This window comes from Centroberyx affinis, unplaced genomic scaffold (assembly GCF_046629955.1).
Source record: "Centroberyx affinis isolate AG114_WGS23_722 - 3 ecotype Tasmania unplaced genomic scaffold, CSIRO-AGI_Caff_v1 ptg003527l_1, whole genome shotgun sequence".
Lineage (NCBI taxonomy): Eukaryota > Metazoa > Chordata > Actinopteri > Beryciformes > Berycidae > Centroberyx > Centroberyx affinis.
The window spans coordinates 225,716-245,000 of record NW_027281471.1 but is presented as its reverse complement, the minus strand read 5'-3'; the positions used below and the strand labels follow the sequence as shown (position 1 = coordinate 245,000).

Here is a 19,285-nt window from a genome sequence, read left to right as displayed (position 1 = left end):
TTATTGATCTCCATGATACGGAAAACAAAATTATTTTACAGCATTTTTTGTATCTTACATAAACATCTTGACTGTTCTGTTTTTTTACTCTATTTTACACATAAACACATAATAAACACAAAATACACACAAAAACCCCAGAGAAAAAACAACATCTCGACTATTTTCAACTACAGTGGACACTGAAATGAGCTATTTCAATATTGTCGGTGTGCCAATATCCCACAGTTATTAATGGTGATATCTAAAATTGTGCTGTATACATTATTGACTGTGCCTCCCCATGATCAGGCTCCTCACTCCTAAATCTGATACTGTTTTTTTGAGTCCGCATTAGAGGGGAAAGCTTCCACTGTGATGATTGATGATACGGAGTGAAAGTGGATGTTAAGCGACGGTGCGGGAGCATCTGCAGCCTCACGGTTGGAGGAACAGGCCCGCGCCTGAACGTCCCAGCGGGACCTGAACCCCTAATGAACCTGGCAGTGCGAGTGCCCCGCTCTGCCCGCTGAGCTCTGAATCAGCGGAGAGACGAATTTCAGACGAACCTGACTGTAAATCCACGCTCTCCTCTCTCTCTCTCTCGCTCTCTTCCCGCTGAAATGAGATCCTCGTGGAGAGAGCTGGGGTTTCTAATATTTCGCGGGTGTTATTATAGTGTGTTTTGATTTGTTAATTTTTTTTTCTTGTGTTTCATGTCTCTCTGTGTGTCTCTGCAGCCGGTGTTGCCCCACACGGCGGTGTGTTTTGCGTGCGGCGAGGCGGGGAAGGAGGACACGGTGGACTCGGAGGAAGAGAAGTTCAGCCTCTCCCTCATGGAGTGTACCATCTGCAACGAAATCATCCACCCCAGCTGCCTCAAGGTGCGTGTGTGTGTGTGTGTGTGTGTGTGTGTGTGTGTGTGTGTGTGTGTGTGTGTGTGTGTGTGTGTGTGTGTGTGTGTGTGTGTGTGTGTGTGTGTGTGTGTGTGTGTGTGTGTGTGTGTGTGTGTGTGTGTGTGTGTGTGTGTGTGTGTGTGTGTGTGTGTGTGTCAGCTATCTCAAATTGTGTCTACACTACCAGTCAAAAGTCTGGACCCACTTGATTGAATGTTCTGTGTTTTTCATTCTCTTAACGTCATTTTGATCTAAAGGCTTCTGCATAAATGCTTGAAATATGTTTCTTAGACAAATATAAATAGTGAAGTTGATGCCTATGTATGAATTTCTTTCCAAAGCCTTTTGCCTTTCCATCAAGGCAAAGGGCGGCTGCTTTAAATAATCTAAAATATAAGATAGTTTTGATATGTTTAACACTTTTTTGGTCACTGCATAAATTCCATTTGTGTTATTTCACAGTTTTGATGTCTTTACTATTATTCTAAAATGTGTAAAATAGTAAAAATAAAGAAAAATGTGGTGTGTCCAAACCTTTGACTGGTAGAGTATGTGTGTTTGGAGGTGTTTATATGTGTAGGTCATGTTAGGCAGGTTGTTTTGTACAGAAGTCTTTAGGATGCTAGTAACGGCACGATCAAATCAACGCCGTCTAGTGTCCCTTTGGGCTTAAGGTCGCCAGCAGAATGAGGAATGAGTTTTTTTTTATTATTATTAATAAACCTTTATTTAGACAGGTAATCTCATTGAGACACGGGGTCTCATTCACAAGAGAGACCTGGTCGGGCAACAGCAGCAGTAATTTCACTTGAGTTGAATTTCATTTGAGTTTAATTCACAAGAAATGATCCCAGTTAGAGAATGTGTAAGAATGACTGTTGTAAACATGGGGGTCACTCCCTCCATGCACAGTGTGGACAGTTGTGCAGTTCAACTAGGGACTGGGTGATATATTGTATAATATCAAATATCTCAATATGAGACTAGATATCATCTCTTAACCTTTTTTTTGTCACTTCTTCCTGGTCTTAAAGTCTGTGTTACAGTAAAGTGACACAACTTTCTGAACTTATCAGCCTGCTCTGGCTGAGTAAAATGAACAGTGATTGGCTTTACCTGCTCATCATATCCACATTACTTATTACTGATTCCTAATGATCATTGCTAATTTTCAAAATTTTCTTGTGTGTAAATATCTTATGAAAGCACAAATACTCATTCCCCCCAAAGTATCGGCACATTATCGAGTTATTCGCTCTAAAATATTGTGATATTTGATTTTGTCAACATCTCCCAGCTCTAAGTTCAACACTACAGCAGGAACACAAACCTTCCCATATGCAGGTCGCTGTGGCCTGTGTGGGTCTGTGTGTGGGTACATGACATGGAAATGTACGAGACGCCCCGTGTTAGAGTGTGTGTGTGTGTGTGTGTTTGAGTGTGTGTGTGTGTGTGTGTGTGTCTTATGGCATGTACCATCTGTGCCAAGATTGTCCACCCCAGCTGTCTCAAGGTGGGGCCAAGTGTGTCTGTGTCTGTGTGTGTGTGTGTGTGTGTGTGTGTGTGTGTTTCTGTAGGCCACGTATGTGCACAGTCAGCATATGTCAGCATGACTCTGACTCACATGCAGCTGACGTGACGTTGCATGTGTCTCTACAACATGCTCTTCAGCCTGGTTGCTGTGTTTACCGCCACGCTTGGGTACCGCTGACCCTCTAAAAAGTGGGTGCAGATTCTGGGATTTACATTTTTGATGAAAATTTAATAGATGAAAATTTAATGGATCCCGAGGAGAAATTGGGTCATTGCAGCAGCAAAGAATAAGATGTAGATAATAACACGATTAAAGCAGATTGAAGGTGAAAGATGCTGATGCAGAGCTGCTGGTGGTTTCTTTCTTGCTGTGTTGACCGTTAGATTTACAGGTTAAAAGGTGTTTGCAGTTCACAGAAGTCGAGCCGGACCAACGCAGAGCGAGCGAGCCGGTTTAGGTTATGTTCAGAATAGGGCTGCAGCTAACGATTATTTTCATTGTCGATTAATCTGTCGATTATTTTCTCGATTAATCGATTAGTTGTTTGGTCTATAAAATGTCAGAAAATGGTGAAAAATGTGGATCAGTGTTTCCCAAAGCCCAAGATGACGTCCTCAAATGTCTTGTTTTGTCCACAACCCAAAGATATTCAGTTTACTGTCATAGAGGAGGAAAGAAACCAGAAAATATTCACATTTAAGAAGCTGGAATCAGAGAATTTTGACTTATTTTTCTTAAAAAATTAATCAAACCGATTAATCGATTATCAAAATAGTTGGCGATTCATTTAATAGTTGACAATTAATCGATTAATCGTTGCAGCTCTTGTTCAGAAAAAAACAAATAATGTTTCTTATTGAGCAGTATCTGTTTAATGAAAAGATCCTTCCTTTTATTAATTAAAGTTGTACTGTGAAACTGAATATTTACACCGTAGCTGAGATTTTTCACAAAACTGCCACAACAGTCTTCTTGTCTTCAAATAAAATTTACCCGCTGTTTCATTTCCAGTTTGTCTCGATGAGTCTGCATGGACTGCCACATTACATAGATGTACAGCGATATACTGTATATACACTCACGGAGCTCTTTATTAGGAACACCTGCACACCTTCATATTCATGCAGTTATCCAATCAGCCAATCATGTGGCAGCAGTGCAATGCATAAGATCATGCAGGTACAGGTCAGCAGCTTCAGTTCATGTTCACATCAAACATCAGAACGGGGAAAAAAATGTGATCTCAGTGACACACACAACAGTCTCTAGAGTTCACACAGAACGGTGTGAAAAACAAAAAAACATCCAGTGACGTGGACGGAAACGCCTTGTTGATGAGCTGACAGAAAGGCGACAGTAACTCAGATAACCTCTTTACAGCTGTGGTGAGCAGAAAAGCATCCCAGAATGCAACACGTTCAACCTGGAGGCGGATGTCACTTTGGTAGCTGGTTGACACTGAGCTGAAAGCTGATACCTACCCAGTATTAGTAAGGTGTTCCTAATAAAGTGCTCAGTGGGTGTATATATATATATATATATATGTTGCTAAATCCTCTGATTGTTAGGTAACACAAACTCTGGCAAATCATAAGCAAATCGTTGTATAAGCATTGCTTCTGTTGTCATGGTGACGTCATATTGGACTTCAGTCTTGTTCTTGTTCTACATCTTGGAAGCGTTCACGTGTTTCTCTCTTTGAGACGCCCACGGCCCCAAAATATTTTTTTTATTTATGAACGTAAAATCTTTCTCAAATCTTTTTTTTTATTGATTTTGCACCAGTGTTGTAGACAAGAAACAGTGACATATCCAAGACGTATGAGTGAACTGGTTTCTGATTTGACAGACAAGACGTATAAGCGATATGTAAGACATATAAACAAGAACATGAACCAACCCTCAGTTCTATCAGTGTGAACGTAAAATCAACCATAAACAAAATGCAGCAGATATTACTCGCTTTTTGTAAGAAGAGTTGAATGTATTACTGTGCCAAAAAAATCCCATATCCTGGTTGTGATTGCCACTTGAAAGCTGACATGAATGTTTTTTCCCAGTCAGCCGTTTTGTATTTACGGTAAATCCGACATGACATGAGCGTGGCATGAGTATGTATGTGATATATTACCAGCTGTGTTTTCTAATGGTTCAGTTCCTAATGTTAACTAGCGAGCCAAGTTTCCTCACGCTCCGCATTCTCCGTGGAAGAGATGAAGGCGGAGGGAGCCAGAGAGCTGACATCACATTCAAATACTATTAATTACTATATATAACGAGGTCTGCGTGTCATCAGCGTGAACACACAGTCTGCTCTCGTTTCGATTCCTCTCCATGCTGAAGGAAGGCGCGTAAGATAAATAATCTCTGCAACATTTGCTCACGCCATCTGCCTTTCTAAACACACGCTCGGTCGCTTTCCTCGGCACCAGTAAGAATAAAAGATAAAGATGAAGACAAACTTTTTTTTTTTGATCCCCGAGGGGGAAATTGGGTCATTGCAGCAGCAAAGAATAAAGGTGTAGGTTGGAGAACAAAGAGAATAGTAATGAAGGATATAAATAAAAATGGAATAAAATTAAAGAGAAGAGTGTCTCTGTGGTGCCAATAAAATGTTTCGACTGGAACGCGCACAAGTAGGAGGGAAAAAGAGTTGTTGTTGTAGGAATACAAGGTTTAGAAACCTTAATCATCAACACCTGTACTCCTCTAGTCTAGTGAGATTTCTATTCATTACAATGGAAAACTGTAAATATGCTGAACAAAAATATGAAAGCAACATGTAAAGTTTTGGTCCTGTGTTTAATGAGTTAAAATATCCCATTAACTTTCCACGAAAAGCTTATTCCTCTCAAATCTTGTGCACAACTTTGTTTACATCATCTGTTTATGAACATTTCTCCTTTGCCCAGAATTTCTCTCAAATTACTTTTTTAAAATCATCATCATTTAAAATCTTGAAACTGGTTGCATGTTGCGTTTATATTTTTGTTCAGTGTATCTGACTGATCTGATAGACAGATAAATGGATGATTGGATATGGAAATGGTTGGTCGGATGGATAGATGGTTGAATGGATGGATGGATAGATAGATGATAGATAGATAGATGACAGACAGAAACAGCTGTTCCAGCCCATAGTTTCATAAATTATTCTTTTTATGAAGAGATAGAAGCCGACTCCAGCAGGGTTTTGTAACACATTAAAGGTGCTATGTGTAGCATTTTTAAACATGAATATCTCATCGTCAAATGAACTGTGATACCTTGGTATAATTACTGTAAACAAATGAGACTGTGATGGAGACGATTGGTTGTCTCTTTCTCAAACCGGTGCTATTGTTAGATCTACTAACTTCTAGTTTCCCTCTCTGTCTGTTCTCTGTCAGTCTGGATATTTTTACTTTAACAGTGTGGGAACTTTCTCTGTTGTTTGCTGCAGTGACAGAGTCTCTGTTGAGGAAGTGTTGTTGTTGTAATAATGAGAAGTTTCTCTCTGATTACTGTCATTGTGAGAGAGAGAGAGAGAAAATGTGAATGTTACAGCTGATTAAGTTTGTAATCTGTCTAAATCCATAGAGAGATAGATAGGCGTGTGTGTGTGTGTGTGTGTGTGTGTGTGTGTGTGTGTGTATGTGTGTGTGTTAATACATTATTACTGTGTTGCCTCCCCAGATGGGTAAAGCAGAAGGCATCATCAACGATGAGATCCCGAACTGCTGGGAGTGTCCCAAGTGCCACAAGGAGGGCAAGACCAGTAAGGTGAGAGCCGGGCCGCCGGGGCTGATGGGAGCTGTGGGCCGGGGGTCAGAGCCAGGGGCTGATGGGAGCTGTGGGTCAGGGGTCAGAGTCAATGACCTGTCAATCACTAGGAAAACAACCCCATTTTAGATCCTTTATATCCCATTAATGACACAGATATTTTGAAAATTTCCATAAGGACACACACATCAGAAGAAGTGAAATTAGCTACTGAGACCAAAACCTCTTGTTGAAAAAAATGTACTGACTTAATATTTTTAGCAGAAGTTGGGTTGTGGTCCATTGACTTCATGGAGTTTGGTGGTTTGGAGTCTTTTCGGAGCCGGACTCTAGTGGACTTTAGAGGAACTGCTGCTGCACAAACACTATCAGTAAAAAAGTTATTTCCAGAAAGCAGCCATTGTGCTCCACACTGACTCTTCATGATCACAGGAACAACTTCTATACCAACTTTTCTGATGCTACTTTTGTCCATTTTCACTCTGGTTGTCGCTGTCCTAAACTGTCATCTGCCCGTGTGCTGTGGGCCCCGCCTCTTCTTCGTTGTGATTGGTCAGCTCACAAAAAAAGTAGTCTATGTCAAAAAGTTTAACTCTCCTCCTCTCCTGCTTTTGGATGTACGGCTGCCAGGCTAAACAAAGACACACCAGCTACAGTGGAAGCATGGAAGTGTCCTAACTCCATAATGTCTCCTAACATTTCTGATTTTATTGATTTATTTTATACTGATTAAAGGTGACTTTCTTAGTGTAGCAATCTAATAACTTCATGCAACATTCAAATTATACTGCTACATCCCTCCTCCCTTTTTTCCCTATCCACCCCCCAATTGTTACTAGTGACAGTTTGTGATTTGCTGTCTTATTTTCATATGAATACCAATAAAAACTCTTGATCACAACAGAAGAAAGCGCTCAGCTGTAGCTAAAGTGAATCCAGACGATGTGTTTTTCTAATGCAGCTGCTTCCTGTCCGCCTTGTCCTGTCCCATCAGCTTTCATGTTTAAAAAAAAAAAAAAAAAAAGGCACTGGCTGTTTGAGAAAAGCAGAGTACTGTAAACGCATCATGCTGCCACATCTCACCTCTGGTTCAGCAGTTACAAGTGTGAGTGTGTCTTCCCGTGTGTGTGTGTGTGTGTGTGTGTGTGTGTGTGTGTGTGTGTGTGTCCAGGACCAGGCGGACGGGTCGGGGAAGCGGCGGCTGGACAACGGGGAGGTGGGCCGCTGGAAGCTGACGGACGACCCGCCGCCCAAGAAGAAAGCCCCGCCCTCCCTGGAGGACGGAGGGCGGACGGAGGGACACAAGAGGAAGAAGGAGAAGGAGCTGCCGCAGGACAGCGGGCCCAAGAAGAAGGTAGAGAGGAGGGAGAGAAAGATGCTGGGTTTATGTTTGAAAGAAGAAGAGGAGTTTCATGTCTCCTTCTCCTCTTTTCATAGTTTTATATGATAACTACAGTGAGATGGTGTTCTGTGCCACAGTTTCACTGGTGGGCGGCTCTGTGCCAGTTAGAATAATAATAATAATCTTAATTTATATAGTTTTTATATTTCAAATCAAAGTGCTTCACAATCAAGAGAGATAAAAGACAGGACAGATCAATAGTAATAATGATAATGTCAAGTCAATAATAATGATGATGATGATGATCAACATTATTTATAGATTTTATTCCACATTTTAGCTCCTTGGTGTATTGTTTGTTTGTATGTTGTTGGATGTTACTGTGTTTTTCTGTGTACAACAAGCTGCTCGTAACTAATTGCCCCTAGTGGGATTAATAAAGTTGTTTTGAATTTGAATTGATATGGATAATAAAAACAATTAATAAACAAAAGGTAAGATAAATAGATCCAGCAATAGGGATGACAACACATGGGATAATATAACAGACAAGACAACAGGGATGAAAAATGAATAAAAGTCAAGGTTATAAAATAAATTATGTTGAAAGTACATTTTAAGAAGAGATTTAAAAGATGATACTGACTCTGCCAGCCAGTTCAAACCAGTTAACTTCACTGACAGTAAGCTTCAACCTGCTGTACTGTTGGTTTGGAATGAAAACCTGCAGATTTGTGTCTCTCAGTGGCACACGGATGCAACCACTGGCATGTTTTGATTTTGTTGTATGTTGAGAACATGATCCGGCACTAACTGTCTGTCTCCCCCCGCCTCCCGCTCCCCTCCCAGATGAAGGGCGCCCATGAAAAACGCCTCAAAAAGGTACGTCATGCTTCAACTTAAAGTTTGTACATTTGAATTTTTTTGGAAAGCTAGTGTTGTGTAGTCACAGCTGGAATGGATGTGAAAGTTCTGCATCACCTGAAAACACAAAACTTCTGCTCTCTTTTGTTTTGGTTGTTCTGTCTCATATCTGGATATGTTTTGTATGTTTTTATCAGAGGTTAGAGTAAGACTTGAGTCGCAGTTTAAATTGCTTGAGTCTTGACTTGATGCATGAAGAGAAGACTTGAGCCTTGACTTGACTTGGGTTCTGGTGACTTGGGACTTGACTCTGACTTGTACTCTGATGACTTGAAAAGGTTTCTAAAGTCTTGACTTGAGATCTTGTGTTTGTGTAAATGACTCAGATTGAAAGTGATGAGATTTGTTCCAGCAGACGACTGAATTCAAATTCTGTTTTCTGAATTTGTATGGAATGATTGAATTTATTGAAGTCGAAACTGATTATAGAAATCAAACTCATGATGCTCTTACCAAGTTTTTATCCTATTAAAACCATATTGCATTGAAAAGTCCTAGATATTTAGTTTTCTTTTAGATATTAAATTGATACTGGACTCTTGATTTGTTCTGACTTGACTTGCTGTTCTACATTTAGACTTGAGACTTGACATTAATGACATGGACTTGACTTGGTAATCTACATTTAGACATGGGACTTGACTTGAGACTTGTGCCTCAACACTTGAGACTGATTTGGGTTGAATCTATTCTAAAGAATACGCAACAGTCTGATTTGAAATTTGAAAAAACAAAAAATAAAAAAAACACTCTTCTTGTAATGTGTCTGGGTTTGCGTTGACCGCTGATCTGTTTCAAGGCAAAAGGAGAAAAAAATGTCAGGCAGCGACTGCAAACTAAGCAGATAATTTAGCTAGCTGTCGATCGATGGACAAAGCATCAGCGCCGTCTGCGGTCTGGAGGAGCGACGCCGAGCGGCTTCTGTGTTATTGTAAAGAAAACAGGACAAACAGTCGTAACGTTACCTGTATGCAGATGCTGACGCTTCAGATCCGCTGCCTGCAGTGCACCAGAGGAGCGGCAAATTAGCGGTGTCAAATGATGCACGTCAATTAGATCAGATGAAACCTTTATGATCCCCGCGGGGCGACCGGGCTGTCGCCGCAGCACAGGAACAAGAAGAAGACAAATGGAGAGCGATGAAGATAGCACAGATACGATACATCATCCAATTACAGCAGATAAACAGAGATACGGCGCGCAAGTGTGCATCACTAGCTGTTCACATTAGCAGGTGTACAGATGTGAGAGCAAATACACAGACAGGAATGTGTCCAGATGTGCAAACATGCATAGGAAGTTATACACATTATCATTAGCAGATGTACAGAAATATGTCCAGACCATGCAGCTGTGTGTTGTTGGTTATCACCTATTAAAATGTACAGATATACTACCAGTCAAAAGTTTAGACACACACATTTTTCTTTATTTTTACTTTTTTCCACATTTTAGAATAATAGTAAAGACATCAAAATATGACCAAAAAAGTGTTAAACAAATCAAAACTATCCTATATTTTAAATTATTTAAAGTAGCCGCCCTTTGCCTTTATGGAAAGGCAAAAGGCTTTGGAAAGAAATTCATACATAGGATCAACTTCACTATTTATATTTGTCTAAGAAACAAATTTCAAGCATTTAAGCAGAAGCCTTTAGATCAAAATGGCTTTAAGAGAATGAAGAACACAGAACATTCAGTCAGGTGGGTCCAGACTTTTGACTGGAAGTGTAAATATATGCAAAAATTAGTCCAGAGCAAATGTGTATTGTTGGCATGTACAGATGAGCGTACAGAGATGAGTCCAGTATGTAAACAAAGAATGTCCCGGTCATGTCTGTGTGTTCATTATTGTTTCAGAGGCTTTAGAACCAGTTTGATGAAATCCCTGATTTTTGCTTTTTCTTTCTCTCTTTCTCAGAAACCCAAGCAGGAGGCGTCAGAGTCTAACGGTCCCAACTCCTCAGGTGGCGGTGGAGGAGGAGGCGGAGGGGGGCAGGGCTCCTCGTCTTCTTCCTCCTCCTCTTCGTCCCAGGCCGGAGGAGGAGGCGGAGGAGGAGCGGGGGGGACGTCGAGCGCCGACCAGCGCTCCCACCACCGAGAGAAACTGGAGCGCTTCAAGAGGATGTGCCAGCTGCTGGAGCGTCTCCCGGAGTCCTCGTCCTCCAGCTCCTCCAGCTCCGAGTCCGACTCCGAGTCCGACTCGGACGACTCCTCGCGGGAGCCGGGGGGAGGAGGGGGAGGAGGAGGCTCCTCCCCTTCGTCCTCCTCCCCGGCCCCGCCTCCTCCCGTCGTCTACGGCAACAGCAGCGGGGGCCGGGCGGAGCGCGAGCGCAGCCGCACCGAGCGAGAGAGGGAGAGGGAGAGGGAGCGGCGGCTGGCCGAGCTGGGCTTCAGCGCCAGCGAGGAGTCGGAGGGGGAGGGGGGGAGGGGGGAGGAGGAGGACAGGGAGCGGGAGGAGGAGCAGGGAGGAGGCGCGGTGGACAAGGCCCGGCGGAGAGGAGCGGGAGAGGGGGGGCTGCAGCAGCGAGGCAGGAAGGGAGGGCTGATGGACGGAGAGGAGGAGGAGACGCAGACGACAGACAGGACGAGGAAGAACTCCTCCTCCCTGCCCCCGCCCTCCCCTCTCTCCTCCAATCAGACGCCTCCGTCCTCGGGCCACTCGGACGGCTTCACGGGGAAGCAGCGCAGCAACGGGCAGGAGGCGCGCAACGGACGGACTCGGGGAGGCGGAGGAGGAGGGAGGGAGGGCGGGGAGAAGGAGAACGCCAGCGGCGTGTTGTCCAATCACAGACACGGTGGGGGAGGAGGCGGGACCAAGGGCAGCGGGAGCCGCGGCAACAAGATCCGCAGCAACAGCAAGAACAGCCAGGCGTCCGCCGGCTCCCGGAACAACAACAGCCTCACCCTCTCCTCCTCCTCCTCCTCTTCCTCGTCCATCCCCACCTCCAACGGGGGCGGGGGCGGCCCGGGAGGGGGCGGGCTCCTGATGTCGGCCATGGCGGCCTCGCCCCGCTCCCAGCCGTCCCGCCTCGCCCCGCGCTCGCAGATGATGAAGCGCAGCCCGCCCGCCGTGCCCTCGCCCCCCCGGCCCGTCCAGATGGAGAGACATTTGGTCCGTCCGCCGCCCGCCTGCCCCGAGCCCAGCTGCCTGCCGCTGGACTCGGGCTCCTCCCACATCATGACCCGGGACGTCTGGCTGCGGGTCTTCCAGTCCCTCAGCCAGAGGGAGCTGTGTGTCTGCATGAGAGTCTGTCGCACATGGAGCCGCTGGTGAGGCAAAAAACACTTTTTCACTTTCATTTCCCACGCCATAATATACAACTATTTAGCAATAAATCCCCCCAAAATTTCAGGATTTGTATTTTCTTGTATTTTTTTCTATCAAAATCCCAGTGCTTTTACTTTGGAAAACAGTGTATCTTTAATAGTGACCTAAATAAAAACCCCAACTACTAAAACATCACAGATTTTTGAACAGTCCCGCCCCTCCGCCCGTCCCATCAAATAAAACCACCTTTCTCTCCCTAACTGATCTCCCATTGGTTTACGGCTCTTGAGTGATCCCGAAGTCCCGCCCCAACATCCTGTTTCAACAGGAAATACATCACACGAGACGCTCTCAAAATGCTGTTTCATTGTGACTTTGAATACCAGCTGGGAAAACCCGTTCACTTCAGCCTCCTAGTGGTAATAACCAGTAGGAAGTGTGGGGAATATTTTGTCTTGCTGAGCTCCCAAGGGATCATGGGAAAACATTTGATTAGGGCTGCACAGTGATAATGCTGCTTATTCTCCTGGATATTGTGACCACAATTATTAGTCATTATTCCTAGTCTCAGTGATTCGTGGAACAAATTATTTTTATTGCAGTTGTTGCAGCCTACATTAACGTCTTGTTAAAGTGGATCGATGTAAAATCAATTGATTATAGTTTTTGTCAGTTCAAAAAAAGCTCCACAATTGCCAAGATTTGCAGCTTCCTATCATTATAAAATGAATACGTTTGGCTGCTGGTCAGACTGAGTAACCAATCTGAAGAATCACTTTGGTCTCTGGTGACATAATCTTTGACATTTTGTAGACTAAATTGATTGAAAAAATAATCGATAATGAAAACTAATGGTTGGTTGCAGCTCTATTTTCGACCACAGTGACTGCTGTTGCTGTGGGACGCTCCGGTTAAAAGTTTTTTATAGATATGGTTAAAACATTTAATGTGGTAAGCCGCAAGAGCCTGTTTTTATTTATTTACTTATTTAATCAGTTCAGTTCACTAAACTTTATTTATCCCAGAGGGGCAGTTCGATTCTGGGCACAAATGACTAAAAACAACCCATAATACTACCACAATAACATGTTCATCTTTGTCACTCAGCCTCATCACTGTGGTGTTTCTGCTCTGCACTTCCCACTGATCACCTGTCAATCAAACAGTGTGGGCGGAGCTTGGATTTTCTGTTGCTGCAGTTTGAGTTTCTCTTTTCTCTGTCTGTTCAGCCATGGTGGCTATCACTGCTCACTGCTAACTACCCAGTTCTTCTTCTTCTTCTGTTTATTCCAAACAAACCGGAAACTTAAAACGCATCACTTCCCAGGAAAGAGCCTCCAGGCACCGGCTGTTCAGAACAGACAGTGGAGAAGCTTCATGAACTGGATTTAGGTTGGATCACTGTGGAGTTAGAGCGGTCGACAACAGCAGCAAAACAGATTTTATTTATATGAAAATGTTGCAGATTCTTACTTTAAGACGCTGACATGCTCTTGGCTCTGTGAGGAAGAGGCAGCAGCACGTCCTTGTTGAAAATAAGCCTAAAGAGAGCGCAGCCTCACCTCTCCTCTCCTTCTCCTCTCCCTCTCCTCTCCTCCCCTCTCCTCTCCCTCTCTCTTCTCCCCTCCTCTCCTCTCCTCTCATCTCTTCTCCCCTCCTCCTCTCTCCTCTCCTCTCCCTCTCTCCTCTCCTCTCCCTCTTCCTCTTCCTCTTCCTCTTCCTCTTCCTCTTCCTCTTCCTCTTCCTCTTCCTCTTCCTCTTCCTCTTCCTCTTCCTCTTCTCTCCTCTCCTCTTCCTCTCCTCTTCCTCTCCTCTTCCTCTCCTCCCTCTCTCTCCTCTCCTCCTCTTCTTCCTCTTCCTCTTCCTCTCCTCTTCCTCTTCCTCTTCCTCTTGTCTTCCTCTCCTCTCCTCTTCTCTCCTTTCCCTCTCCTCTCCTCCTCTCCTCTCCTCCTCTCCTCTCCTCTCCTCTCCTCCTCCTCTCCTCTCCTCCTCTCCTCTCCTCTCCTCTCCTCTCCTCTCCTCTCCTCTCCTCTCCTCTCCTCTCCTCTCCTCCTCTCTCCTCTCCTCTCCTCTCCTCTCCCTCTCCTCTCCTCTCCTCTCCTCTCCTCCTCTCCTCTCCTCCTGCAGGTGTTGTGACAAGCGGCTGTGGACTCAGATCGACCTGAGCCGGCAGCGCTCCATCACCCCCCCCATGCTGAGCGGCATCATCCGCCGGCAGCCCGTCTCCCTCAACCTGGGCTACACCAACATCTCCAAGAAGCAGCTGATGTGGCTCATCAACCGCCTGCAAGGTAACGAGACTATTTATCCTTTTCTTAGAGCGGGTGGTTCTCAACGTGGGGTCCGGGGACCACCAGCGGTCCTTGATGGGGTTCCAGGGGGTCCCCAGAAAAATGTATGAATTGTTAAACTTCACCATTATTTTTAATTTACAAGAAGTTAACACAATTAGAGAATGTAGCAGAATGACTGTTCTGATCATAGTTTCTCTGTTATCTCTCTACCTACAATACAGACAGTCATGGGATTCTGGACAAAATCATATCTGACAATAAAAATATTCTCAGATTTGGGTCCGAGAGACAAAATCTCATCAAATGGGGGTCCGTGGATCTAATGTGGACAAAATTATGGTCCTTTATATAAAAAAAGGTTGAGAATCACTGTCTTAGAGGGACTGAAGGAGTTTCAGAACATTGTACACCACCAGTCAAAAGTCTGGACCCACCTGATTTGAATGTTCTGTGTTTCTTCATTCTCTTAAAGCCATTTTGATCTAAAGGCTTCTGCTTAAATGCTTGAAATGTGTTTTCTTAGACAAATATAAATAGTGAAGTTGATGCCTGTGTGTGAATTTCTTTCCAAAAGCCTTTTGCCTTTCCATCAAGGCAAAGGGCGGCTACTTTAAAGAATCTGAAATATAAGATAGTTTTGATTTGTTTAACACTTTTTTTTGGTCGCTGCATAATTCCATTTGTGTCATTTCATAGTTTTGACGTCTTTACTGTTATTCTAAAATGTGAAAAATAGTGAAAATAAAGAAAAATGTGGTGTGTCCAAACTTTTGACTGGTAGAGTAATTAGGATTTTCTTCTTGGCCTATCGCTCAAACGCTGAACATTCGTTTTGTTGAGTCATGTGCGACTCATATCTGAGAAAGTAGCTGAAATCAGATTATACATTTTTAAAGCAGCACCCTCGGCTGATTTAGTGAATAAAATATGATTGCATAATCCATCGTTTACAGTCACAGGTTCTCAGCGGTAATGTCTGCTCACTTGCTGAGGGAGCGGGCTGCGGTTAGATTTGCCATTTGCTTTATTAAAGGTCCGATATGGTGTAAAAAACAGGACTCCCCTTGCCTCTGTGATGATAAAGGAGTTGGATGGTCTATCTAAACATGGTGAAAGTATCAAAACGCACGGTCGCCAACTAAATGAGCTGTTTGGACTTCCGTAACTTTGTGACGTCACAAAGGTTCGCTCATTATCATTTTTGTAAGAAATAATAGACTAACAAAGTGTTTTTTTCAAAGCGGTTGAGCGGTTGTCATTGTTTATTAACCAGAGAGTTTTCCCTACCTGTAGCTGCCCGGGCCGCGGCGTCTCATGTTTCACTCTCGAAACGGTTAGCGAATCAGAACAGGGGGGTCATTAATATTAATGAGCCTTAAAGTAAGGCGACAGAAACGGCCTGTTCTTGGTAAGGCTCAGAGAGATGCTGGAAAATGAACGTGTAAAAATGGATTGAGAGTGTTTTTGGTTCATGACACCACACACACAGCTTTGAATGGACCTCAAGACACAAAATAAAACTCTGGAGAGTGGAGAATATGAAGCTTTAACTCACATTAACCCACGTTCATTCACAGTTACTTTGGGTGTCAGTTTAAATCTGAAACAAACCTGGGGTCGGAAAAAAGCTGCACTGTATCGACTGCCAGTGACTATTACGACTTTTGAGAATTTCATGCAAAAATATCAATTCAAGTATCAAAACTATAAACATGACAGGTGGAAATTATTTTCAAGCTAAATGAATGTAAAGGAAACACGACTCACTGATCTTTAATTGTGCTGGAAGTCATATAAGGGCAATGTGTTTGATGACATGGATTCAAAATTTAGTCTTTGTCACTTTTGCTGCTATTAATTGCAACATGGTTGAATTAATTTTGTTTCTGTGTCACTGTGTTTTAACAGTAAAGGCTTATATGGCTGACAGGTGACAGTTTTTGGTTTTTCTTCCTCATTGCTTTTCCCAGAAGTCAGGGCTGTAAAAGAATAAAGTGAATGTGAGACTTATCTCTCTTTGTCTGTCTCTCCCTGTCTGTCTCTCTCTCTCTCCCTCTCACTCTCTTTCTCCGTCTCTCCCTCTCGCTCTCCGTCTCTCCCTCTCACTCTCCCTCTTTCTCTCTTCCTCTCTCCCTCTCGCTCTCTCTCTCCCTCCCTCCCTCTTGCTTTCTCTCTCACTCTCTCTCCCTCCCTCCCTCTTGCTCTCTCTCTCACTCTCTCTCTCCCTCTCCCTCTCGCTCTCTCCCTCTCGCTCTCTCCCTCTTGCTCTCTCTCTCACTCTCTCTCTCCCTCTCCCTCTCGCTCTCTCCCTCTCGCTCTCTCCCTCTTGCTCACTCTCTCTCTCTCTCTCACTCTCTCTCTCTCTCTCTCACTCTCTCTCTCCCTCTTGCTCTCGCTCTCCCTCTCCCTCTCGCTCTCTCTCTCCGTCTCTCACCCCCCCCCCCCCCCTCTCTCTCTCTCTCAGGTCTGTTGGAGTTGAATGTCTCAGGTTGTCCCTGGTCGTCGGTCTCGGCTCTGTGTCAGGCCGTCTGTCCCTGTCTGCGGCTGCTGGACCTCAGCAGAGTGGAGGAGCTGAAAGACTCCCATCTGAGGGAGCTGCTGGCTCCGCCCCCCGACACCCGGACAGGTGAGGCCGCCCGCATCATGTGACGGGACACACTGTCAGACTGGGATCGATACACTACACCGGCCGAAATAATTGGAACACCGGTTTTCCATAAAACATAAAAGAGCTGTCACGTGTTTGTTAAGCAAAACCTGCATCACCTGTTCTTCATCTGATTATTTGTTTTGTGACATATTATGTGACAATAATATGATTAATAGTTAATTATGAGTAATTGTCATGCTCATCAAAAAAACAAGCCATAAAAGTTGCACATTAACTGAAAGTCACAAAACAGCGTAGATAATCAGATTAAGAACAGGAGCAGTTTTACCATAATAATATGACAAATACTATTGATACTATATAGATAAAAAACTGTAATCTTCAGCAATAAGCTACAAGAGGCAAAGCGGCTGCCTAAAACCCTCTTTGCTGCTGTAAAACACTGTACACCATGTAGTGGAAATAACTAAATTTCATGGAGTAGATCAATCTGTAAAATATTGATGTTTACATTGCTGCTGGGAAAAGAGACAGGAACAATTCTTCAACAAACCTGAGTGTCTACCAGCAGGATATGAAGATGATTTCTGTCATGTAGCAGTGAAGCTAGTTATCACAGGAGGACAGATCTATCCTTCTCACAATCATCCCCGTAACTCTTCAATTTGAAAATATATTATTGACATATAATAATAAGCTATAACCAACTTGAACTCATAATTATATGATACATAAGACAGAGATAAAAACCAGGGTTCCTACACAGTTTCAATTTAAAAATTCTTTCCAAACCATATTTTCTTGATTTGATTTGAAGATTTTGGGTCTTCGATACAATTTACGTAGATATTCGTCTTGTCCCTGCTAACTGCCACGTCACTCCATGGATGATGAAGATTATTCTTCACAGTGGCAAACACCAGTATATTTGTCTAAAACAACAGAAAGTGTAGCTGCATGTACATCGGAACATTATAACAATATCTTTCCATAATTTTCCAAACTTTTTTGTGCAATTTCCAAACTTTTCAAGACCTGGAAAATACCAAAATTCTGAAAAAACCCTGAAAACCCCTAAATAAATGCTACACATGGATTAAAGACAAGAGTTACAAAGAAAACCAGAAGTCATATAGAGGAAATACTTTGTTCTCTCCGCCCCTCGTTCTCACGTCCCCCCCCCCCCCCCCGGCTTTCTCATTGGCCAATCAGCCCACGGGGAAACCAGAGGCGGGCGGTTCCAGAACGTGACGGAGCTGCGATTGGCCGGCCTGGACCTGACGGACGCCTCGTCACGCCTGCTGGTGCGCTACGTGCCGCACCTGGCCAAGCTGGACCTGAGCCAGTGTGCCAGCATCACCGACCAGACGGTTCACACACTCAGCTCGCCCATCTCCCCGCTGAGAGAGAGCCTCACACACATCAACCTGGCAGGTACACATACACACACACACACACACACACACACACACACACACACACACACACACACACGCCTCCACTGAGAGAGAGCCTCACACACATCAACCTGGCAGGTACACATACGCACGCACACATACACACACACACACACGCCCTGCTGAGAGAGAGCCTCACACACATCAACCTGGCAGGTACACATACGCACACAAACACACACACACACACACACACACACACGCCCCGCTGAGAGAGAGCCTTACACACTCATACTTTGACTAAACTGATTGCTGTGTGGTTGTTTGAAGGCTCCTGCCATTGTGGTACTACTGGTACTACTAAATTGCGTGTGTGTGTGTGTCTCTGTGTGTGTGTGTGTGTGTGTGTGTGTGTGTGTGTGTGTGTCCCAGGCTGTGTTAAAGTGACGGAGCAGTGTGTGCCGCTGCTGCGCCGCTGCGCCTCCCTGCAGACGGTGGACCTGCGCTCCTGCTCCCTCCTCTCCTCCGAGACGGGACAGCTCCTCTCCTTCCCGCCCCACGCCTCCTCCTCTTCGTCCTCCTCCTCCTCCTCTTCCTCGTCCTCCTCCTCCACCTCCAACGCCTCCGCCTCCTCCTCCTCCTCCTCCTCCGCCACCACCACCACGGTCGCGCCTTCTTCCTCCTCCTCCTCCTCCTCCTCCTCCTCCTCCTCCTGCCCTCCCGAAGACAGAACACTGCTGAAGAACAGCTAAGGCGCTCTTTCGATGACGTCGTCTTTCGTGATGTCATCAGGCGCCCGACGCCCCGACAGCAAAGGCCCCAAACCCCCCCTCCCCTCTCCCCTTCACCTGCCTCCCACCCCCGTTACACTACAAACAGGGAGGGTGGGGGGCAACTGAGATCGAGAGAAGAGAAGAAGAGGAGGAGGGGGAAACGGGGGAGAGGAGCACCTGAAACAGACCTTTGCAACATTTCTCTTGACTTTTGATTTTTTTTTTTTTTTTGTTTGTTTGTGAGAAAAATGTACGGACAACAACCACAGAGGAAGAGCACGAGGAGGAGGAGGAGGAGGAGGAGGAGGACATATTTTGGGAAAGCAAAGTTGTCGGATATAGTTTAAAAAAAACAAAAAAAAAACAAGAAACCCTGAGCATGTACATATTTGTTCTCTGTACAATTTGGGTGTGTGTATATATCTGTAGTTTACTGTAAATGACCCTTCCTTAACCTTTGAATCCCCACCCCCCTACCCCCTTCCTTCCTTCCTTCCTTCCT

General features: G+C 44.5%; 1 protein-coding gene across 1 annotated transcript in view; it reads left to right on the top strand.

The window, feature by feature from the left end:
- Positions 1–18,762, top strand: part of LOC139661404 (F-box/LRR-repeat protein 19) — a 23,310-nt gene extending 4,548 nt beyond the window's left edge. The window contains exons 2-11 of the mRNA XM_071539828.1: positions 720–863; positions 6,085–6,171; positions 7,343–7,525; positions 8,363–8,395; positions 10,359–11,710; positions 13,836–13,999; positions 16,467–16,628; positions 17,826–18,047; positions 18,443–18,629; positions 18,711–18,762. Of these exons, the coding sequence (XP_071395929.1) occupies positions 720–863; positions 6,085–6,171; positions 7,343–7,525; positions 8,363–8,395; positions 10,359–11,710; positions 13,836–13,999; positions 16,467–16,628; positions 17,826–18,047; positions 18,443–18,629; positions 18,711–18,762 (2,586 nt within the window). The remainder of the gene's footprint in view (positions 1–719; positions 864–6,084; positions 6,172–7,342; positions 7,526–8,362; positions 8,396–10,358; positions 11,711–13,835; positions 14,000–16,466; positions 16,629–17,825; positions 18,048–18,442; positions 18,630–18,710) is intronic.
- The last annotated feature ends 523 nt before the right edge of the window (positions 18,763–19,285 follow it).